Source organism: Carassius carassius, chromosome 17 (genome assembly GCF_963082965.1).
Source record: "Carassius carassius chromosome 17, fCarCar2.1, whole genome shotgun sequence".
NCBI classification, from domain to species: domain Eukaryota; kingdom Metazoa; phylum Chordata; class Actinopteri; order Cypriniformes; family Cyprinidae; genus Carassius; species Carassius carassius.
In genome coordinates, this window is record NC_081771.1 from 33,430,492 (window position 1) to 33,456,045 (window position 25,554).

Consider the following 25,554-nt stretch of genomic DNA (forward strand, 5'->3'; position numbering starts at 1 on the left):
AGAAGCGGCCTGTTCCTCTCTCGTCCGCCGCTCTCGCTCCCTGTGTGTTTAAAGCAAGGTGACAGAGCCACGCACGAGAAAAATCCCCTCATTTCCAGAAGAGCCAGAGGTGGGCGGATCCGGACGGTGGGCGTTTCTCCCGAGGAGAAACAGAGATGAACTTTGACAATCCCTACTCCCCTACAGCAGCCTGCGCTCAAGATTAGGATATTTCTTCTGAAAGCTCTTTTACTGAAGAGCGCAGACGCAGCACTGCAGGAGGAGGATCTGTCTCCGGTTATTAAACGCCGCACACGGCCGGTCACAGATACCTCTGTGATATGGGTCACAAACACATGCGTCTCCGCCGGCCGCTCCACATGCTGATGCGTGATGTCAGAGCGGTTCCGGGGTCACGGATTGGCTGGCAGGCTTGGACATGTGACAGCACTGAAACTGTCTAACTGGATAAAGAGAGACGGACAGAGTCCAGACCCAGATCAGAAATAATACTGTGGATTATACAATGTTCCAGTAGGTTCTAACTCAGTCTGATATAATCACATCATTACTCACATGGCGCAGCTGATTGGTTACTTTTCACATCAGCAGCCAATGAGCTCGCTGCTCAACATTCAGATCCTCGGCGTGTGCTCGCTGCAGCCCTCCACCTCCCCCAGCTCCACCTGTATAGATCTGCTATGGGCCGATTTCATGCATGTTATATGCAGAACTGATTACATGTAATCTGGAATAAGTAATCAGATTACAAAAATTAAGTAATTGTAATTAGATCTCAATAGCAATCAATCATTCAAAAAATTTTTGATTCTCACTAATTCACTTTTTTAAATAACTTTTTCATCTTTAATTTATTTTTATTTTTTTAAACAAAAATTATGTTATTTCGTTTTTACTTGTAATGCAGGGATATATTCACCAACTTTTTTATATATATAATATATTTACTAAAGTACCCCTAAGAGTTAAATATATATATATATATATATATTATTTAACACATTTGCATGTTCACGGTTATCTGCCTTTGGTTAATGGTCACATAACATGCAGGTAAACAAATAAAATATTAGCATTTTTTAGTAAGTGTTTTATTTTGATTGATGTTATTTTAACATAACTTATTTTAATTTTTATGATTTAATTATTTATTTGCTTTTCATTAAACTCACAAACACTCGGTTTGCTTATGAACTGAGTTTGGGAAGCCTTGATATTGTAATGTACACCAGAGACTCCAAGTGTTTCTATGTTTCTCTTTCTCTCTAAATTCAAAGTGTTAAATATGTGCTGCAGTTTTGACATTCAGGAGCTTCAAACTAAAATCAACTGCTGATGCACACCTGTATCTTATGAAATATGGGAGAAATTGTTACTGGGTCTTGATATAGCCTATCTAAATTAAAATAGCATTGATTTAAAACATTTTATGCCATTGCATCATAGTTTTCTTTCACATGTGAACACAAACCAGAAAGACGTATATTCAGACAACAGCCACCATATAAAGACAGTAATATTAAGATTTAATTTAGAATATGCGGTTTGGTTTAACCGTGTACCCATATTACAACAGTATGCAGCTCTGTGCAGTTTCATTTATGCATTTAGTCGCTTTATGCAAAGCAGTTTACAAAAGAACAAAGCAATTTTTTTATGAATTGTAGAGGTTTAATGTTTTGTGTCTGTACAGAAAGTGACTTTGAAAAATAAACACAGCACTTGAGTGTAATATGTGACAACTAGCCCCGCTCTGCTCTAATATGATCCAGCACAAGTTGACCTACAAACACCAGAAAATATAAAAATGCAGATTTCCAGAACAGCTGAGTTCTGCTAGAGAAAGTAGATGATTTGACACGAGATTCCAGAACATCTGAGATATGAACATGACTCATGTTGAAGATCTCAGAACTGAAGCAGAGCATTGTTTTGATGGTGCTGTTCTGACCCCTGCTGGACACTCACTGCACTGCACTTTCACTGATTGTGTGGAGGTATATTTAGGCACCTTTGATCTGTGTGTGTGTGTGTGTGTGTGTGTGTGTGTGTGTGTGTGTGTGTGTGTGTGTGTGTGTTTGAGAGAGAGAGCTCAAGGTCACGGCTGGTTTTATTTCCAGCATGTCTGTTTTTTGATCTGTGTCTCAGGATGACAAGGTAAAACACACAAACACACACACATGTGCTGATCAAACACAGCAGACACATGTAGCAGGAAATAAACAGAGAATAAGGCCTCCGGTGACACACACACACACCTTCTGCTCAGCAGGCGTTTGAGCTCCGGATGTTTTTTGTGATCGGTCAATCTGAAGTCGCTCGGAGCCAAACACAGGGGCAGATAAAAATAGTTTGAGATTTTTCGGTGTCAGTGTCAACAATCTGTCAGCCTGTCAGACACCTGGTTACGACCCCCATCACATCACATGACCATCACAGCAGCGGCTTCAGGACAACTCCAACACTGAGAAAACACTCAGCCACACAAACCTGCGGTAGGTTATTTGTCCAAATAAGAATGTTTTCCACACAACAACAGTTTGGAATCACCACAACTGTCCCAAAAACATCATAAAAGCATATGAACGCATACCTCGTGCACTAATCCTGTGAAGCTGTGTGATGATCTGTGTGACAAACAGAACCAAGTGGAAGTCATTCAATGAAAATCTATCCCCTTTATCCATCTTATTTTTATTTATTGCAATTGTGCAAGACTGAATTCATTAGCTGCTAGGCCCATGAAAATAAAAAAGTGCAGTAAACAATAAACATATTTCACCTCCCAATCAGTGTTTTGTGATAACGACATGAATATAAAATAAAAATAAAAACATTGCAATATCAAGTAGCATAACTGTCTGTTTTTAAAATAATAGTCTTGCACATTCAATTCACTGACTGACTTTTAATTACCTTAAAAATAAAGTGGATAATATATGTACTATTAAGTGTTTACATTTGCATTTGTTATTAATTCATGCATATATTTATATTTTCATTTTTCTTTTCAAAAAGAAAGAAAGAAAGAAAGATCTACCGTGTTTACGCTGTATGCTCAGCTCATGCGTCTTGGTTTTTTGTGCATTAATTAGTTGGTCCACAAGGTGGCAACACTGGCCCAAACTGTTGATTCAAGTCCAAAAAAAAAAAAAGATAACTTTTTTTTTTTTTTTTTTTTACTTCTGGAGGGAAACAAAACACACTGTAGAACGATTTGAAACATTCATTCGAAATGCTTAATAATTTAAATCAATTATTGAATGATTCACTATTTCGAAGCCTGCTGGTCAAACCTTTTACAAACCAATCGTAAATATTTTATTGCAAGTGTAATCTATTAAATGCAATTAACTAATCATCAAATACTATTAAGCAGTGTTGGGTAAAGTAATGCATTACAATATTGTGTTACTCCCCTAAAAAAGTAACTAATTATGTTACTTTTAAGTTACTTTGGGCAGGGCTTGCTTGTTTAGTTTTTTTAATATTAAAACTTTTTTTTTACAAATGTAAAAGTCCTTTCACACCAAAAAGTCAAAAGCAGCTGGCGTTACCAATATGAAAAAGTAACTCAGATATTTCCTTCTAAATTAAAAAAGTACTTCACGTAACTTGTAATGCGTTACCCCCAGCACTGCTATTATGTATGAAGTGTTCGTATAATATGTGATATTTGAAGTGCCAAATAAAGAAACAGACCAATAAGAGACTATGAAATGCTACTGCTCTTTTTAATTATACAAATGTGTCATTATAAAATGTCTAAAAATTTATAAAACTTTATACAATTTTGATTTCAACACAAAATCAATCGCTGTTAATAGTGTTCACTGTGTCATCAACTAACTGCATGATTTATTCTGTACATTTATGATTTCTACTGGACATTTATGATTTCTACTGGACATGTATGATTTCTACTGGACATTTATGATTTCTATTGTACATGTATGCTTTTATACTGTACATTTATAATTTCTACTGGACATTTATGATTTCTATTGTACATTTATGATTTTATACTGTACCTTTATAATTTCTACTGTACATTTATGATTTTATACTGCACATTTCTTATTTTCATCTGTACATTTATGATTTCTTCTGTACATTTATGATTTTTTTCTGTACATGTTTATTTTCTACTGTACATTTCTTATTTCTATTGTACATTTATGATTTTATACTGTGCATTTATGATACTGTACATTTATGATTTTATAATGATTATGATTATGATTATTAACATGATAATGTTATACTGTACGTTTATGATTTCTACTGGACATTTATGATTTTCTACTGTATTTTTTTATTTTCATCTGTACATTTATTATTTCTACTGTACATTTATGAATTCTACTGTACATTTTTGATTTTCTACTGTACATTTTTGTTTTCTACTGTACATTTATGATTTCTACTGTACATTTATGATTTTATACTGTGCATTTATGATTTATTCTGTACATTTATGATTTCTACTGTACATTTATGGATTTCTTCTGTACATTTATTATTTATACTGGGCATTTATGATTTCTACTGTATATTTATGATTTTATACTGTACATCTATAATTTCATCTGTACATTTTTATTTTCATCTGTACATTTATGATTTCTACTGTACATTTATTATTTCTACTGTAAATTTATGATTTTATACGGTACATGTTTATATTATACTGTACATTTATGATTTCTTCTGTACATTTATGATTTCTACTGTACATTTATGATTTTTATTTTACATTTATGATTTTATACTGTACATTTATGATACTGTACATTTATGATTTTATACTGTAAATTTATGATTTCTACTGTACATTTATGACTTTATACTGTACATTTATGATTTCTTCTGTACATTTTTATTTTCTTCTGTACATTTATGATTTTTACTGTACAATTATGGATTTCTTCTGTACATTTATGATTTCCACTGTACATTTATGATTTCTTCTGTACATTTACGATTTTCTTCTTCACATTTATGATTTCTACTGTACATGTATGATTTTTATTCTGTACATTTATGATTTCTACTGTACATTTATGATTTCTTCTGTACATTTATGATTTCTTCTGTACATGTATGATTTTTATTCTGTACATTTATGATTTCTACTGTACATTTATGATTTCTTCTGTACATTTATGATTTCTTCTGTACATTTATGATTTCTACTGTACATTTATGATTTGTTCCTGTACATTTATGATTTCTACTGTACATTTATGATTTCTTCTGTACATTTATGATTTCTTCTGTACATTTATTATTTATACTGGGCATTTATGATTTCTACTGTATATTTATGATTTTATACTGTACATCTATAATTTCTACTGTACATTTATGATTTCTTCTGTACATTTATGATTTCTACTGTACATTTATGATTTTTATTTTACATTTATGATTTTATACTGTATATTTATGATACTGTACATTTATGATTTTATACTGTAAATTTATGATTTCTACTGTACATTTATGACTTTATACTGTACATTTATGATTTCTTCTGTACATTTTTATTTTCTTCTGTACATTTATGATTTTTACTGTACAATTATGGATTTCTTCTTTACATTTATGATTTCTACTGTACATTTATGATTTCTTCTGTACATTTACGATTTTCTTCTTCACATTTATGATTTCTACTGTACATGTATGATTTTTATTCTGTACATTTATGATTTCTACTGTACATTTATGATTTTTTTTTCTGTACATTTATGATTTCTTCTGTACATTTATGATTTTATTCTGTACATTTACGATATCTACTGTACATTTATGGTTTTATTCTGTACATTTATGATTTCTACTGTACATTTATGGTTTTATTCTGTACATTTATGATTTCTACTGTACATTTATGATTTTCTTCTGTACATTTATGATTTATATAGTACATTTATGAGTTCTATTGTACATTTGTTATTTCTACTGTATATTTCTGATTTATACTGTACATTTATGATTTTTTTTCTGTACATTTATGATTTCTTCTGTACATTTATGATTTTATTCTGTACATTTACGATATCTACTGTACATTTATGGTTTTATTCTGTACATTTATGATTTCTACTGTACATTTATGGTTTTATTCTGTACATTTATGATTTCTACTGTACATTTATGATTTTCTTCTGTACATTTATGATTTATATAGTACAATTATGAGTTCTATTGTACATTTGTTATTTCTACTGTATATTTCTGATTTATACTGTACATTTCAACTTGAGATCACCGCTGATAATCTACTGCTAAATATAATGTGTCGTGTTCTGTAAAGCTGCTTTGCAATGATGTGTGTCGTGAAAAGCACTATAAAAATAATATAATGAAAAAAAAAAGAATGAATGAATAAATGAATAAAAACCCTGATCTGGTTCCATATGGGTGTTTTTGCAGTGATGCCATAGAAGAACCTTTCAGTGAACACTTCCTGAATGAACCATTCTGAAGAAACCTAAAGAACCTTTTTCGACTATAAAGAACGTTTTCTGCATTTGTAAGGTTCCGTGGATGTTTAGTGCTCTAGTATCATTGATGACCATAAAGAACCTCCTGGTGACAAGTAAAACATCTTCATGAAGATTCTTCTGAACTTCCAGTGTGAAATTAAGATCTTGGGGTTGGAAACAAGACGAGTGTGTTTAATGAGTGTGTTTTAATTCCTTTAAAGCAGATCAGGCGTGTGTCCGCAGACAGCAGGTCATTCTGCTCGAACGACTCAACATCAACAAATAACACACAGAAAGATCCATCTCCTGTCCCTCTCGTCTCGTCAGCACAGGGGTTTAATTACCCAGAGTCCCGTGCGGCTCATCATTAATTACTGCTGACCTCGTCTCGCTGACCGCAGACGCCTGTCATTAGCCCGAGAGTAACATATGAAACATTAAACATGCTCGGCACCGCCACTATCCAAACGTTTCATTTGTTCTCAATTATTAATTTCTTTGAAGGGCCAGAAGAGTCGTTCTGATGCATCCACATGAAACAACATTCACAGTTTGTCTTAATGTGATGTATTTCTGAGTGACTGGTGGGGATTTGATGGCCATGTGTTCCAATACTAATGCCTCTTTGTCAGAATATTATTATTTGATATTATAATTTAGGTTTAACTTTATTAAAAAGTTAACCAATGTTAGAATACAGTATGAACCTGCATAAAACAATAAAAAATGCAACAACAAAAAAATCTGCGTAACCTACAAATCACAGGGAAAAAAATCACTATTTCACTATGGGTTAACCTTAACATTAACTAGTAGCCTGTGCAGCCTACATTACATGAGCCAAAAAGAAATTAAGTTTTGTTTTGTTTTCTCTCTCTCTCTCTGGATTTACATACACTACAGTTCAAAAGTTTGGGGTAAGTATATTTTTAGTTTTTAAAATTACATTTTTATTCCCCAAGGATGCATTCAATTGAACGAAAGTGCTATTAAAGACATTTATAATGTTACGAAAGATTTCTATTTCAAATAAACACTGTTCTTCTGAACTTTCTATTTATCTGTGAATCCTGAAAAATAAAATGTATCAGTTTCCACAGAAATATTGAGCAGCACAACTGTGTTCAACACTGATAATAATCAGAAATGTTTCTTGAGCAGTAAATCATCATATTATTCTGATTTCTGAAGATCATGTGACACTGGAGACTGGAGGAATGATGCTGAAAATACAGCGGAGCATCACAGAAATAAATTACACTTTAACACAGATTCACAAAGAAAAGTTATTTTAAATAGAAAAAATATTTCACATTTTCTCTGTTTTTAAACAAATAAATGCAGCCTTGGTGAGCAGAAGAGCCTTCTTTCAAAAACGAGTGAAGAAAGTGAGACTAGCAGTGTCTGTGTCGTGTGTTGTCTCGTCAGTATCTTTGAGGTTTGAGAATCTTCTCAGTAACTCGACGGCAAGAAGCCAACAGCGTTTGAAGGATCCAGAAACCTCAATCATATTTACTAACACACATGAAATGTGCTTTAACACATTGAAACCCTGTGTGGAGCAGATGGAGGAGGCTGCTCGTCTCTCTAAAGAAGGTTAATCTATTAACTCCTGGATACTGATGTGCTGATTACATCTAACTGAGGAGGAGGCATCCGTCAAGGTAATAGTGCAGAGAGAGTGTGGGGAACATGTGTAAGATCGTCTCTCTTAATTGACCAGAGCGACTCGAGCGAACGCAGTGAGGTGTGCCACTCCAGACCAGACACATCCGTCAACAGAGCATCCCATAATGCACCTCACCTCCCCATGCTGGGCCTCGTCTGAGCGGGAGAGAGAGAACTGGACAGGACGGGCACAGAGTAATATTTAGTCTGCGGTATTCTGTCTGGAAGCAGCTGGATCAGTGAATGAAGTGCAGACAAACCCCAGACGCTTCTGCTTTCAGTATTATTGAGATTTTATTTTTATTTATTTATTTAACCTTTATTTAACTAGGAAGTCCCTTGAGATAGAATCTCTTTTTCGAGGGAGACCTGGCCAAGACGGCACACCAGTTACAATTTAATACAAATACAACATAGTCAAAACAACCAAACAAGCATCACATAAAAAGGAACAGGTCACATATGGCAGTTACATTTTTGAGTTATATGGCATTTTAACATGGTCTTGAATTCATTTAATGGGACTAAAACATTTAGAAGTAACAAGTTTTGCAGATAATTCCAAGACCATGGTGCAAAGTAAGAGAAGGCTTTCCTCCCCAGCTCAGTAAAAACCCTTGGAACCTGGTAAGAGAGCCACCTGGTGGAACGGAGATGAAAACTGCTGGAATTCTTCTTAAGAAGATTACTTAAATATGTCGGCAGTTTACCTAACATGGCCTTGTATAGAAAAATATGAAAATGAAGTTGTCTACGTAAACTTAGTGACGGCCAACCAATCAGTTCATACAACGTACAATGATGAGTACGGGAACCAGAGTTAGTTATAAAGCGCAGAGCACTGTGATACACAGAATCTAAAAAGTGGAGAGTACTAGAGGCAGCATGCATGTAGACAACATCACCATAGTCCAAAACACTCAAAAAATGTATATATATATATGTATGTAAAAAGTGCAGCAGATTCAATGGGAAGTCAGAATCAAGTCCAAATATAAACTTGGTGACATTAGCCAGCAGCCATATCACCCTGGAGCCCAAGACCGGTTTCCCACTGAAGCTAAGCAGGGCTGAGTCTGGTCAGTACCTGGATGGGAGACCTCCTGGGAACACTAGGTGCTGCTGGAAGAGGTGCTAGTGAGGCCAGCAGGGGGCGCTCACCCTGTGGTCTGTGTGGGTCCTAGCGCCCCAGTGTAGTGATGGGGACACTATACTGTCAACAAGCACCGTCCTTCGGATGAGACGTTAAACCGAGGTCCTGACTCTCTGTGGTCATTAAAAATCCCAGGAAGTCTTTTGAAAAGAGTAGAGGTGTGACCTCGGCATCATGGCTAAATTCGCCCATTGGCCTCTGACCATCATGGCCTCCTAACAATCCCCATATCTGCTGATTGGCTTCATCACTCTGTCTCCTCTCCACCAATAAGCTGGTGTGTGGTGGGCGTTCTGGCGCACTATGGCTGCCGTCGCATCATCCAAGTGGATGCTGCACACTGGTGGTGGATGAGGAGATACCCCCAGACTATGTAAAGCGCTTTGAGTGCCTAGAAAAGCGCTATATCAATGTAATGAATTATTATTATTATCCGGAGAGACAGACATGGTTAATGCATCAATGTGTCAAAGTTACTGCATTACAAGACAATAAAACCTGCTCAGCAAATACAGTAAATGATCTTCATACACAAACAAGTGTTTACACTGCATCACAGAAACCAGCCGCAGTTTGATTATTATTATATATTTTTTTAAATAGCAGATATACTGGGACTGACTTTTGACAAAAATCTCTAATGAAAAGCATCTACAACATATAAAGCTGCTGTGTAATGAGTGTAATGCAACTACATGTGTGTCCACAAGATGTCAGCAGAGAGCAGGCCACGAGCTCCACGAGCCCTCGACACTCAACACAGATCATCAGTGACTGATATACCAGCAGCATTCTGGTCTTCAGATGTGTACCCACAAGCCCACACACACACACACACACACACACACACACACACACACACACACACACACACACACACACACACACTCGTTTACACACACACACACACACACACACACACACACACACACTCACACACACACACACACACACACACACACACACACACACACACACACTCGTTTACACACACACACACACACACACACTCACACACACACACACACACACACACACACATACTCACACACACACACACACACACACACACACACACACTCACACACACACACACACACACACACACACACACACACACACACTCGTTTACACACACACACACACACACACACACACACACACTCACACACACACACACACACACACACACACACACACACTTCCTGGTGCTTCAGATCATGATGAAATCATTGCATTCTTCCTCTGCACGTGGACGCACTTCTGCTTCCAGAGTAAATCTAAAAATGTGTCTAACGTGACCCCTGCTGGACCTCAGACTGCTTTTTGTTGTTTGTAATGTCTTTTGTTTTTTGGTCTACAGTCACATTACTGTCTGTTACAAACCTTGAATTCAGCTTCTCTTGAATGTTCAGTTATTTTATGGTTCTGCTGCCTAGATATATTATATATACAAGATGAATGTAGATAACCATAATCAATAAGAATATATGCAAACAGATATTTTTGACTGAAGCATGTACATCAGATTTTCATCATCTAATCATGTTTTTGTCTTCACTGCTTCATTTTAAATGGCTCTGCAATGTGACACTTAAAATGTAATTTATAATTAATTAGAGATGGAGTATGACACGTCAACTACCCATCAATGAACGGCAGCAAAATCTCCATTAGCTGAATCAAAGCTGGCATTTTATTGTGCTGATTCCCATAAACATTCTGCACATCTGTTTATATGGAAACAAGCTCTTTAAGGACGTGTGGTGTTTCGAACAGTGCTGTGTGTGATAATGTTTTGTTAAATCAATCAGTCTATTCATGATGGAAGATTCAATCAGTGAGTGTGATTGGCTCACTCTTACTGCTCTGCTCCTATTGGCTGGATGGCCTGGCCCCGCCTCCTGGGTTTATAATGAGGGGCGGCAGGTGAACGAGACACACAACTGCAGCTCCACCAACTCCACAAGATGGTGAGTGACATCACTTCTTTCCACTAACTCTATTCTATTCTATTCAGTGTCACAGTTGCTCAGAGTGAGTCACAGTGACTTCTAGCTGTGTTGTGTTGAATCAACAGCATGAAATGATGAAATCAGTGTTTCCTCTGAAGAATCTAACCACAGTAACACCGTGATTGCAAAATTAAATGTCAAATGAATTAAGAAATTACTCTTCAGGCGAATTTTGGTATTATTTAGAAATAACATGAAGCAATCCAGAATGAGCTTCATTTTAAAGACTTAATGACTGCCTAATTATTACCAATTAACCTGTTAGCCAGCACCACCATCATGGGACTCACAGCTGAAAGTGCTCTACCTAAATTATAATTGTAACAGTTTCCTACTTCAGTGTGTTACAAACATATTTGTGGTGTCTTTGGAAAGAAGACACTTTGGGCTTTACTTTTTATCAACCAGATTTGATAATGCTCAAAAATATTACAAGTTATAGACACTGAAGTGCCATATATATTTTTACCACACTTAAATATTTTTTATTTGATATAAAAATACACGAAATGAGTCCTGGAGCAATCTAGAAAAGTAATGGGTTGTAAGTCACATGTCTCATGAGTTTCTATTTCAAATCTGAATAAGATATCATGAAAAATGAGGCTCCTGCAAATATTTTTGAGACTATGTCTAGACCCCCCCCCCCCACCCCCCCAAATATAAAACAATATTTACCAACAGTATTGAAGACTTCTACAAACTATTAAGTCAGTAAACATATCACTGAATATTTTTTTTTCCAATTATAAAACACTAGACAGAAACTTAGACATCATATAAGTGATTTATTTGAGCACTAGAAAAATACAATAAGAATATTTGAGTAAGAATAATAAGAAAAATAAAATAAAAATAAAACTTTGTTTGCCAATTACAGAAAATAATGAGATTGCTAGAAATGCAGCATTTACAATGAATTACGATGCAAATAAGTGCTGATGTGCTGATAACACAAATGTGCCAAAGTAAATAATCCACTCTCTCTATTCATATAGACGCGTTCACTTTGATAGCCGTGACCATTCAGTAATAGCGAGCTGATTTGGGCTGATTTGCACTCAAACAGATGTTAATCATGCAGATACATTCACATTCAACATAAAACACACTCTCACATTTATAAAAATTGTTGAAAAATAAAAAAACAAAGAAGGTGGCGATCGCTCCAGTTCCGCCTCCATCAGCTGACAGGTGCGTCAGAGCGTGTCACAAGCCGCCAAAATTCAAATAAACTCTCTTTTCGCTTATCTTTCATTCATTCTTTTTTCGGTTTCTGTTTATGACACTGTACGCTGCAAAACCATGCCGTGTTTTTACTACCAAGACGCAGTTTCCGACCGTTAGTTATTCCGTAACGGACACAAACAATTATGTCGCTGAAGAAATGAAATGTAAACAAAGGAATTATGATCCATATTACAACGTTATTGCTTCATTGGACTAAACGTGCTTCATGAGATGTCGTTCAGTGGACCCTTACCTTTCTAACTAAACTGGGATTTACAGCTGTGGATGTGTTTATGACTCGTTATTACAACGGATCTGGTATGTACAGCGCTTTCATTGCTTATTTTTGATGTGTACTGCTTACACAAATGTAGCAAATACAGTCTTTATAAGCTTTCCATTGAAAAACAGCGATCTGTCGTCGATGCTTGTGGCTTAGATCTTTATAATGTTTGTTTTAAGCTGAAAAATAAACCTGTGACTTGGAAGTGCCAGCACATTTTAATATCATGATTGCAAGGCATAGAAATCACATCAGAATAGTACAGAACAGGGTATGTATGTCGATCAATATTTGCTCACTGGGTCTTCCTGTTCACCTCTTTAAGACTTTATCATCAGAGGTTTATCATTAACGTTGGGTTCGGCTGCTCAGATAAACACATCCTGTCCAACCGTTCCTCTTATCCACAGAATCGCAGGTTAAACAGTAATGTGACTGATACATCGTCACTGAAGAATAAAAGACCATGTGAACCTCACAGCTGTGTTCATGTCATCTCACATCAGCTCTCTTGTGATCTCAAACTGAGCTGTGATGTCTCTCTCAGGGGTTCACCGTAAAGGACATGAGCTTTAAGGCCGGGATGGAGATGAAGGTCTCTGGAAAGATTAAACCAGACTGTGACGCGTGCGTACATCTGCTTTTCAACCTTGAGAAAGTCTGTTTGTGTGGAAAATGTATATAATTGCATTGTATGCAATTCACGTGCAGTGTTATAATGTCTTGTGCAGTTAAATCAATAAGATTACTAACTCTAAATTATCTGAACAAACCAAAAGTGGCAAGAAAGCACTTTTATATATCATCATAGAAACTGTCCACGCACGTCTCTCTGTCCTCAGGTTCTCCATCAACCTCGGTCACGACTCAGACACGATCGCTCTTCACTTCAGCCCTCGCTTTAACAGCAACGTCATCGTGTGCAACTCCAAGCAGGGCGACTGGGGCGCCGAACATCGCGAACCCTGCTTCCCCTTTCAACAGGGCGAAGAGTTCAAGGTGATCGTCGGTGACCTTTGACCTCGCCCACGCCGCGAACAGCTCAAACCAGCAGCACGGTCATGCATTCGTGAGAAATCGAAAGCATTTGCCAATCACGTTATTCTTCTAGTGTTTTCTTTTATTTGACCTTCTTGTGCTTCACAAGATTATTTACTTTCATATTTGAAGTCTGAATCTGGCATCCACACACTCAGCTGTTGTCATTTATGCTGCTTCAGATGAAGCTTCATTCAGTGTCAAACATCAGTTGTGCTTTATTGGTGTTCTTAGATCCGGTTCTCCAGTGATTTCCTGTATCTGGGTTAGTTCCCAGCTTTGGTCTTTTGACAGATTACAGTAACTCGTGACACAATGAGCCATAAAGCGTCACTCTTTAGACAGCTCAACCACTCGAGCAATAAACCGCCCACCGGTCAGAGGTTTGAGGATGAATATGCTGCAATCACTCGCTTACAACAGCTTCTCATGTTTCGTAATTCACATTTATAAATGTCACTGCATTAGATCACAAGTGTCATGCCATTTACAACACATAAAGATGAACAAATCCCACAATTGAGTTTTTTTTTTTTTTTTTTTACTCCGAAATTGAGAAATAAAAACGTTTCACCTTTGGTGGAATTCTGAGGGGAATAAAAAGTGAGATATAAATTTTTTACAACTATGAGTTTGCATCTAGTCATAAATCAAAAGTCACAATTATTTATTTTATTTTTTATCCCACAGTAGAAACAAGCTTCCAGATCTTCCGGACTGACGTTCGTAGATGTGAAATGCGTTGTGTTCTGTTTTGTGTTTGTCTGTGGTTAGTTAGTGGATGAAGTTGCTAGTTCCTGTGATTCTCAACACCTGTTAAAAGACCTGACTTCACACAGACTCTTGATCTGATACGGTGATGTTTCTAAGTGCAGCTGAAGCTGATCTCACCGCGTCTCTCCTCCAACAGCTGAGCATCACCTTCAACAACGACACCTTCTACATCAAGCTCCCGGGGGGCACCATGATGAGCTTCCCCAACCGCTTCGGCGACGACGTCTTCAAACACATCCACGTGATGGGAGACGTGAAGATCACCAGCATTAAGGTCAAGTGAGCAGGAAGTGACGTCCTCCTGTGGTTCCTCATGTGTCAGACCTCACTCCACTGAATGTACCAAATAAATCCACTGACAGAATGTGACTCGCTGTTCTTCTGTGTGTTCTTGGGGTTTGAGAAGGTTCTCGTTCAGTGATTAAGGTGCTGCTGCCTTAAAATAAAATAAATGCATGGAAAAAGTCAAAAGTAGGCTTTATCACCATCAACAGCAAACGTTGCAGTTTCACTGCTCTGGTTTACAGTGACTACAAATGACTCTATATAAAGTTAAATAAAAAGAATTCCTGCGAAAAAACAAGCTGTAATTTTAGCGGATGAGAAAGCTGAATGCAGTCACTCTGAGCCCAGTGTGTGATTTCACATCAGTCAGAGAACTCCTCGATTCAGAGAATCATTCAGCAATGTATTTTTCCTCACTGTGCTATACATATGAGTTCAGTTCAGAGTTACAGGATCTTCATGATCATTTACAGAGCGACTCGAAAAGGCCGTAGCAGGAGCTGAGGAATGTAACGGACCGAAACCAGATTCCACACACACACAGCTATATATATATATATATACACACACACACACGCCTTGATAAGAGTTCAACAGCCATTGTCTGAATCATAATAGGTAAATTAACTTTATTTAGCTTGAACTTTTTACTAAATAAACCTCTGAAGAGACAATAAACGCACTCATAAATCATCTGCATGAATCAACTTTATAAGCCCACAGGTACAAAGAAATAAAATCAAGCACCATAAAGACTGTCCATCAGTGTAATATTTAAAACTTCGAGCTACACATAATGACTCTATCCACCTTATTTTATAACGCCGTTTTCTTTCAGTGTGCTAGACTTCTGGAAATGAGAAAAATAACGAAGAGCTGTAAACGTGCAGCTGAAATAAGCTGGATAGAGCAGCGTTTGTCTGGTCCAAAACTTGGCCTCAGGTCCAGACAAACCACAGTTAAAACAATGATAAATGTACATCATAAATGTCTCACCATTAACCAGTGAACTCACTACATATTGTAATAATAGTGAGCAATATAATATATAACTAATATAGCACCTGTTCAAATTTTCAAAGGGAAGAGAAACACTTCCCAATTCCCATAGCTTCTGTTGTTGATGTCATTTTTTTTTTTTTTTTTAAAAGGTGTGTGTCCAAACAAATGCTACAGTACTTCTGTTACTCGACTATATGGTGAATTTTAACATATCAACATTAATATACAAAAAGTAACATTAAGTCACTATCATTCATTTGTAGGTTAAACTTCAAACACTGACTCTGAGAAGCTTTCACAACATTGATCTGTTTGTTTTAGCGGCCCATCATGTTGACTTCTGTATTAACCAATCATGTAAGCCAATCTCTCTGGCTGGCCAATGACAAGTCAGTGTGGAGTGTTTGAGAAACCTGTTTGAAAACAGTCATTATCTTTGCAATTATGTTGCTCTCGTGATGCAGAAAGGACACATTTTTGTACGATAAACCGTTTTGGTAATGTGTAAACTGAAGCAACACCAGTTGAAAACTCAAAGCAGTGGCATAAACCGCTTAGACTAGTTTTACAAGTTAGTCATGTAGTTTTCACTTTAAGACAAAACTTTAAATCAGTTACATATAATGTAGAGTGGGCTAATTTGAATCACTGGACTAACTTGTAGATGAATGGGGTTCCCTAAAATCCTCTGAAGCCTCTTTATTTGTGGGTCATACCTGCTATCTTCATGGTCAAAAATGACCGAAGATTTGAAATGTAACTTTATTTTATTCAGGAAAATCTAAATATATATATTTTTTTGTTGTTGTTGATCAATAACATTTTATTGTTGAGATGATTTTATGATACAATATTAATAAAAATGCTATCAGCATATTTCCCATTCTTTTCCTATGTTGGGCATTTTTTGACAGTAAAGGTACCAAGTGTTACTTATTTTTTGACCCTTTGTCCAAATAGTGCCCATACTTGCTTTTTTTTTATTAATTATTTTGTATGGGTTCACATACAGAAGCTAATGTGACAAAAGTAACATAAGTCACATACAGTAAGTTTCATCCCACTCCGATAAAGCAATTTTTTCCCCCATTCGTTTCCTTTGTCATTCATTTTTGACGGTGAAGATATCAAGTGAAGTTACCAAGTGTTACTTTTTATTTTTTGACTCTTTAACATATCCGTATCATGTTCACATAGCTAATGTGACAAAAGTCACCAAGTATCATTACATTCCATTGAAGCAAAAATTCAAAATGTAAAATTTTTCGGTCAAAAGTGACCAGAGAGGCCCAGAGACACAGTCTTAGCATAGTGGCTATGTTTACGCAACTGGACCCAGAATTTGTAACTCTCTCCTGAACTCATCCTATTTGATCTTCGATGGCGTTGACCCCGGCGGCCGACCCCTGGTCCCCTCGACTCGCCCCTGATGACTGACCTCTCTGGGCGAGGTAGTCCCGGTAGTTGCGTGTCAGCAGTGTATAGAGCAGTGGATTGACGCAGCTGTTTCCGTACGTCAGGCAGGTGACGAAGAAGTTGACGTAGGTGTGGGCAGCGGCCGACAGCGAGCGAAGCGACTCGGACGAGAAGAGCTTTGCCATCTGCCAACCCCAGAACGGCAGGAAACACGCCCAGTACGCCACCACGATGCAGAAGATCATTCCCACCACCTTGTGCTTTAGTCGGCGCCTGCGAGCGGACGACGATGATCCGTGGGTCAGGTTAGCCTGGGCGGCCCAGTAATGCCGGGCGAGACCAGTGTAGAGTCCCACCATCAGCAGGCCGGGCAGGAGCATGCTGGTGAAGAACAGCGCGGTCAGATATGCCTTGAAAGCCTCGGGTGTCCATGTTGGGAAGCAGATGCGTTTGACGAGGCCCACCATACTGGGACGTCCCTCGCGGAGATGGATCATCACCATCATAGGGAGCGTCAATACGAATGCTGCCGCCCAGATTCCCAACGCCATCAGCCAGTGATTACGTGTGTTCGAGCGACGGGCTCGGAATGGAGCGGCCACGGCACGGTAGCGCTCCAGACTCATGGCCACCAGCACAAACACGCTGGCATGCATGGTGAGCAGATCCAGGCTCAACAGCAACCTGCAGCCCATTTCCCCAAAGAACCAGTCATGGGCGAAGTAGGTGCAGACCACGAATGGGATGGTGCCCAGATAGAGCAGATCCGCCGCCGCCAGATTGAGGATGAAGACATACATGGAGCCGGTGCGCCGCAACGTGGCCGATCGCATGATGGCGAGGGTGTACAGGTTTCCCGTCATGCCCAAAACACACATTGTGACAAGGGTGGCGCCCATGAGCGGAGTGACCCAAACTACTCCCACACTTCCGACTGCGGTGCTGCCGTTGGGCGAGTTACTCATCATAAGAAGATCTGGGGGAAATATATCAATTCAAATGTTTCCTATAAAACAGAGCTGTATTCGTTTCAATGGTTTCAAGAAGAACCTCTAACATCAATGGAATCTGTCCACTGCACCAATGTTCTTTATAGTGGAAAAAAAGAGAAAAAGATGTTCTTCACATGAAGACAAACATGGTTCATCAAACAATTGATCACTGGAATCTTCCAAAAATCAATCTTCGTTACTTATCGTGAGAAGATCCGGGAGAAATGCATAAATTCAAATGGTTCCTAATAAAACTGAACCTTGTTCTTTATTGGAATCAATGGTTCAAAGAAGAACCTTTAACATCCATTGAACTTCTCCAATGCACAAAATGTTCTTTATAGCGGATAAAGGTTATTAAGTGTTCTTTACATGAAGACAAAAATGTTTATTTTAAGAACTGATCACTGAAAGCTTCCCAAAATCATTCTTTTCTGGCATCATTGCTGTTAGGCGAGGATCTGGAAGAAATAAATTCAAATGTTTCCTGTAAAACTGAGCTCTTTGTTTCACTTCTTCATTGGCACTGATGGTTCCATGAAGAACCTTTAACATCCATGGAATGTACTTTATAGTGGAAAAAGGTTCTTTAGATAATTCAAATGTTCTTCAAATGAAAATAAAATTTAATAAAGAATTGTTCACTGAAAAGTTCCCAAAATGGTCCTTCTGTGGAACTCCTGTGAAAAACACCTTTTGGAACGTTTAGTTATAAGATTGCTTTTATGACGGAAAACGGAGAGAGAAGCTTCTTCAAACATCACAGCACTAAATGAACACGGAGCAACAGACTGACAAGTCCTTCTGTAACAAGTCCTAAACATACCCATGATCCAACTCAGGACTGTGGTAAAATAAACCTCCGTTCATGTCCATGCAGATGTTCCTCTGATGTTCTTCGCTGTATCCATGCAGCTCTGAGCGTGTGCCTTCAGCTCTTTGTGTTTGGTTGCTGTATGCGTCTTTGTTTCTGTCGTGTCTGCAGGTTTCTCTGATGTCCGTCTCTTCTCTCTCTTTCTCTCAGGTGAGTGTGATGTGACGTTCAGCGTTTCACACACCCCGGTCATGAGCAGCACTCAATAATCTTCCATTCACACTCACGTTCAAACACACAGCACACACATGTCCACTAATATCCTCCTCCAGCTCACATGACCAGTCAAAACCAGACCTCAAACACATGGTTAGATCAGTACTTTATTGAAAAGCTGCACCAAACCCTGAGGGATGATAATACTACAGGAAAAGATAGTTCTGTCAAGATTTAGTCACCCTCAAGAGAAGAATCTTCTCTTCCAGTGTAGCTCTGAAATCTCATTTGTGGCCATGTATATTGAACGGTCATGTGACACACTAGAACCAATGAGATTTGAAAGCTGCAGTAGATTTACAGTGACTTGTATTTCAGTCTGTTCATCACGCAAACCATCATATGATGGAAAACCTCAAAAATACAGTCTTGCAAAATTATTCTTTTTTTTTTAACTTTATGCTATAATGCTTCATTTTATTGTATTTTTTTCATATCAGTATATATAACAGTAACAAGATGTGCTAAAAAACTAAAGGGTGTGAATATTTTAGAAAGACATGATGGATAGTTTTATGACACTTATAAGGTTTGTGGGCTTATTTGAGGTTAAACATGGTCACCATAACCTGTCATTATATGAAAAAGAGCAGCGCGAACATTCTGCTAAACATCTCATTTTGTAATCCATAGAAGATAGAAACTCATTCAGGTTTGGAATAACATTTGGTTGAATAAATAATGACAGGATGATATTTTTTAATATTTTTTGACTGAACTGTCTCTTAATATGTGAATAAAAGGAGGTTTAGAATTAGAGAGTTGACTTTCAATAATGTGTTGCAAATCGTTATAATTGTTCATGTTCATGTGAAGGGTCAGTGGTTAAATCTCCCCACTAGATGGAGCGGCTAATCCTAAAAAAAATAATAATAATAATAAGATTTTAAAAAACAAGATTTGGTAGCGAACAGTTTGTGGAAAATGCAGACATGCAAATATAACGTCATGGGGATAAAATATAATATATGGAGATATACTGTAACGTTATGGGGATAAAATTCTTAAAAGATGTAATGATACAGAATCATAGTACAGTATACAAACAAATACTTAGTGTAAAACAACTTAAAAGCACAAATATCCGAGGCACAAGCGTTGAGATCTGTGGCCGGTCAGCTGCAGAGGTCACAGGTGAAAGGTCAGAGGTCACGCCGAGGGTTCCGTAGGCCATCAGTGTTTGTGTTTGAAGTAGGCCTCCACTGAAAAACACAGCAGCACTCATGTTGTGGTGTTCACACTCATATGTGTGTGTGCATCTGTGTTTGTGCATGCATGCGAGTGTGTGTGTGTGTGTGTGTGTTTGTGCATGCATGCGAGTGTGTGTGTTTGTGTATGTGTGCGAGTGTGTGTGCACGCGCATGCATGCATGTGTGTGTGTGTGTCTGTATGCATGTGTGTGTGTGTTTGTGCATGTGTGCGAGTGTGTGTGTTTGTGTATGTGTGCGAGTGTGTGTGCACGCGCATGCATGCATGTGTGTGTGTGTCTGTATGCATGTGTGTGTGTGTTTGTGCATGTGTGCGAGTGTGTGTGTGTGTGTGTGTGTCTGTGCATGCATGTGAGTGTGGGTCTGCATGTGTGTGTGTTTGTGCATGTGTGTGAGTGTGTGTTCACGTGCATGCATGTGTGTGTGTCTGTGTGTGTTTGTGTGTGTGTGTGTGTGTGTGTGTGCGTGCATGCAAGTGTGTGTGTGGTGTTACCTGTGTACTCCTGTGGGCTCATGGGAGTGCTGATGACTGCATTGAAATGGCTCATCCAATCCTTTTGCTCCGTATCAGTTTCACAGGTGAACAGGAAGCTGCGGTCGGGTGTTTCTATGGTGATGCCGTACTGCCACGATCCGTTGTAGTGGGTCCCGGCTGGGAGTCCGATCGTAATGCGGTATCCGTGATCTCTGTGTCCCAGGAACACCTCGCCTTTAGCAAACGCATCCTGCCAGACACAAGAGAAACTCAAGTTTATGACGCTGCTGCTTTCAGATTTGACAAGTTCTCGTTCCTCATTCAAGCTGAAGCTGTATTTGAACTGTTGCATCACTTGTTCTGCAGACGCTGTCTCTGATAGACATTTATCTTTGTACTAGATTACTATCATAACTTTGTGCGAGTTATTTCTTACAATAAAGGACACCGTGACACAAAACACATGAAATGGGCTGTATTGTGTATAATTTTCTCATTTCTTAATGCAATTTCTTATTTTAATGTTAATTATTTTATGTAAGAGTAATTGACTCTGAAAGTGTGTAGTTTTTGAACTATAATGATATTTTGTCTTCACTCATTTAAAATGGTCTTAAGTGCAAATATGGCAAATCATCTCAATTACTACATGTATGGTCATAAAAATGGCACGCACATTAATATATATATATATTAGGGATGCCACAATTCTCAATATAATATTGAACCGTTCGGTACGACATCCACGGTTTCAATACGTTTTTTCCGGTTTTACGTTTTAAATAATTTAAGTTTGTTTTATTTCTCTCCGAATTTACTGTTTGTGTGTGCCTGGTCTACGAGCTGAGAGGAGGAAACTCCTCCCCGCGAGTAAATATTTAGGGGGCGCTGAACCATTATTCCAATCCACACTTTAACATGGCGAGTGGCGGTGAAGTGAGGCTACAGTACGAGGAAGCGCCGGCGTCTTTCAAATCCGTAGTGTGGAGACATTTCGGTTTTGCCGTCGACTATAACGCCGAGGAAGAAAAAACGGTAAACAAAAAAATGACTGTCTGCAAGCATTGTTTTACACGTGTAGCCTACTCAAACGGTAACACTTCCAACATGACTGCACATCTGCGGCGCCATCACCCAGCAATATCACTGTCTGAAGGCAGGATAGCAGAGCAGGTAATAAAGTCCTCCAAATAACAACAGACCCTCTCCGAATTCCTTCCAGCATACATACCCAACTGGTTCCGAGAAACACATAAAAATAACAAAGGCAGTGGGGGTGTTCATTGCGAAAGATTTGCAGCCGTTTTCGGTGACTGGAGATGCAGGCTTTTGTCATCTTATAAAAACTCTCGATCCGCGTTACAGACTACCGTCTCGCACTTTTTTCAGCACCGAGATAATTCCCGACCTCTATGAAAAGACGTGCAACAGTATTGTGCACGAATTGCCTAAAGCACAGAGCCTTGCTCTGACCACAGATGGTTGGACCTCGCGGGCAACCATGAGTTACCTCACTGTAACTGTTCACTACATGTCGGATTGGGAAATGAAAAGCGCTGTACTCCAAACGCGTCCCCTATACGAAGGTCATACAAGCGCTCGTTTGGCAGAAGAGTTGACAAACCCAGTGAATACGTGGAAGCTGAGGAGGCCAAATATGTTACTCCCAGTCACCAAAGATAACGCTCCGAATATTGTGAATGCAGTCCATGAAGCTGATGGGCTGGGGCCACAGATAAGTTGTTTTGCACATGTTGTAAACCTAGCAGCCAAGAAAGCAGTGTCAATCAACACAGTGTCCCGCCTCCTGGGGAGGGTAAGAAAATTTTGACTTTTTTTCACAAAAGCACCAAAGCCCACCATGTTTTGACTGTGAAGCAGGAGATGTTAAACTTGCCCAGACACAAGTTAATTCATGATGTCACAACTCGGTGGAATACAGTACATGACATGTTGGAAAGATACACAGAACAGCAGCCCGCCATCTATTCTGCCTTACTGGACAAAGATCTGAAGCTGTCTGTCAAGAACGTAACCATGTTAAATGACAGTGAACAGAAACTTGCAGAAGAACTGATTCAGGTCCTCACACCACTGAAAACAGTGACAACTCTCATGAGCAGTGAAACAACCCCCACTATATCAATGATCCTTCCTCTGAAAGAGATGATTCTCAAATTCATGTCACCAGGAGACCAGGACAGTGCGACAGTCAAAGAAGTCAAAGCAGCCATTATAAATGACCTGGCAAAGAGGTACACTGACACTGATTACCTCCAAATTGCCACAGCCCTTGACCCCAGGTTTAAATCCCTGCCTTACCTTGATGAAGACTCTCGCGATAAGCTCTACAGGAATATCATCCATGAAATTCTGGAGCATGAACAGCAGGTACTATTTGATTTGTTTTTGGTTTTTATCGTTTGTTATTTTGATTGTTTTATCTATTTAGATGTTTTTTATATATTGTGTCCTTTTCACTGATCAATATAATTTCACATTTGTCATATGTTACACTGGAGGTGGTTGTGGTTCTGAGCTGTGTGTGCTTATATGTGTAATAATTATACTAAAGGATCATTCTCTTTGATGCAAAGGGTCTAGTGCAGAATCCTGTGCCCTCCACAGATGAAGACAATCCATCCTCTCCCCCTCCCAAGAAGAAGACCGCAATGTCAGAGGTATTTGGGGAGCTTTTCAAAACTGAGGAACAGCAGGGTAAGCCATTTCCCCAGATCATTGAGGAGGAAGTCACCACGTACAAATTAGCAGACTGTATTCATGTGGATGCTGATCCATTCATATGGTGGAAAACAAATGAATGCAAGTTCCCCCATGTAGCAAAAGCTGCACAACAACAACTCTGTGTCCCAGGAACCTCTGTTGCGAGTGAGAGAATTTTCTCCACTGCTGGGGACATTGTAAGTGTAAAACGCTCTCGCCTTGCTGCAGAGAATGTGGACAGGCTTATCTTTTTACAGAAGAACCTCAAAATTCAAGAATAGATAGCTGACCTAAGTCAAATTGCACTTTACATTCTGAATAAAGGATACTGTACTGGAGTACTGTTAAGGTTAATTAAGATGGTTTATGTTTACTGAAGTACAAGTATGTTTATTTGAAATGGTCAATTTATGTTTACTAACTTGACATGTATGCTTATTTTCAAAATTTAGGAATTTATGTGTTCCCCAGTTTGTACATGGGCTACCAGCAGCTGTGTGATGTTTAAAAAAAAAATAATAATAATTATATTATACAATACACTAGGAACTAGTGGGCCTTTCTTTGCTCTTAAGTAAAATAAAGGAGTATTGCAATAAAAATATATTTTTTTTCTTCTTAACCTTTTACTGTTCTTATTGCCTAAGCATAGAATAAACAGAAATACACTCTTATGTGTCAAGCCATCAGAACCGAACCGAAAACCGTGGTTTAAAAACCGAGGTATGTATTGAACCGTGGGCTAACCGTATTGTTGCATCCCTAATATATATATATATATATATATATATATATATATATATATATATTTAAAATATATTTATTTAATATAAATATTTATATATATATGTTTAAAATCTATATAATATTTTATTTACTGCAATTTACTACGAATAAATTGCAGTAATTAACTGTATATACCAATATACCTATTTCTTTACTACAAATTGGTTTATAGTTCTTTGTTGATTTTTAAACCAAAAACAAACCAAATTTTGTTCAATTTAACAGAATACTGGTTAACAATATAATATACCAATTTAAAACATTATTTTTAATATATATATATATATATATATATAAAAACAGAAACAGAGCTGATCTCAGAGTCACTCAATCTGACAGTTTGATTGCTGGGATTGCGAGGGACGTCTCACCAGAGGATCTTTGAAGTACATGAGCCGCCGGTGATCCAGCGTGAACCAGCGCTTCTTAAAGCCTTCTGTTTGCTGCAGAAACACAAACCAGCTCAATGTCAATCAGAACAGACCGTGCAATGTCACAATGCATTATGAATGCTCTTTCCTGCTGTTGTTAAATATAGTCAAACCAATTTTTTATTTTATTTTTTATTTTACTAGTGGGTGCAGGACACTAGTTCATTTATGTAAGAGAGGATATCAAAATAAAGAATATATATATATATATATATATTCTTTATACCCAAAGATTCTTCATACAGTGGACTACCAGGTAAAACTTGGGGACCAAAAATGATTCAGACACTTTGACCTGACCATGTTTTGCTTAAGTGTTTTTTCTTTAATTGCTAATGCACTCTTTTAACAGCACAGACTGAACAGAATGAAGCATCGCTTTGTAATTGGTTGAGCTAAATTGGTATTATCTAATTGTGCAATTAAATGTAACAGCTGAATAATTTTTGGTTGATTGTAATCCATTACATACCTTTCTATCACATTGCCA

General features: G+C 37.9%; 3 protein-coding genes and 1 pseudogene across 4 annotated transcripts in view; 2 read left to right on the forward strand and 2 right to left on the reverse strand.

Moving 5' to 3' along the window:
* The first annotated feature begins 9,174 nt into the window (after positions 1 to 9,174).
* LOC132091070 (5S ribosomal RNA) lies at positions 9,175 to 9,290 on the forward strand (annotated as a pseudogene).
* A 1,989-nt stretch (positions 9,291 to 11,279) lies between these two features.
* Positions 11,280 to 15,031, forward strand: LOC132090989 (galectin-2-like). 2 transcript variants are annotated; one of them, XM_059497784.1, is made up of 5 exons: positions 11,280 to 11,288; positions 13,391 to 13,470; positions 13,686 to 13,842; positions 14,792 to 14,956; positions 14,990 to 15,010. In XM_059497784.1, exons 1-4 carry the CDS (start codon positions 11,286 to 11,288, stop codon positions 14,936 to 14,938), a joined length of 387 nt encoding a protein of 128 aa, XP_059353767.1. In that variant the 5' UTR covers positions 11,280 to 11,285; the 3' UTR covers positions 14,939 to 14,956; positions 14,990 to 15,010. The 2 variants fall into 2 exon arrangements, with proteins under 2 accessions (XP_059353767.1, XP_059353766.1); XM_059497783.1 differs by having other exon boundaries at positions 14,792 to 15,031.
* A 2,063-nt stretch (positions 15,032 to 17,094) lies between these two features.
* On the reverse strand, positions 17,095 to 18,386 carry LOC132090986 (urotensin-2 receptor-like). The gene has a single exon (XM_059497780.1). The coding sequence runs from the start codon at positions 18,324 to 18,326 to the stop codon at positions 17,304 to 17,306; it is 1,023 nt and encodes a 340-aa protein (XP_059353763.1). The 5' UTR covers positions 18,327 to 18,386; the 3' UTR covers positions 17,095 to 17,303.
* A 1,995-nt stretch (positions 18,387 to 20,381) lies between these two features.
* zgc:92360 (uncharacterized protein LOC436988 homolog) overlaps positions 20,382 to 25,554 on the reverse strand; it is a 15,918-nt gene continuing 10,745 nt past the window's right edge. Inside the window, exons 9-11 of the mRNA XM_059497773.1 lie at positions 25,005 to 25,076; positions 21,142 to 21,373; positions 20,382 to 20,642 (exon numbers count right to left, since the gene is read on the reverse strand). Of these exons, the coding sequence (XP_059353756.1) occupies positions 20,614 to 20,642; positions 21,142 to 21,373; positions 25,005 to 25,076 (333 nt within the window). The 3' untranslated portion in view covers positions 20,382 to 20,613. The remainder of the gene's footprint in view (positions 20,643 to 21,141; positions 21,374 to 25,004; positions 25,077 to 25,554) is intronic.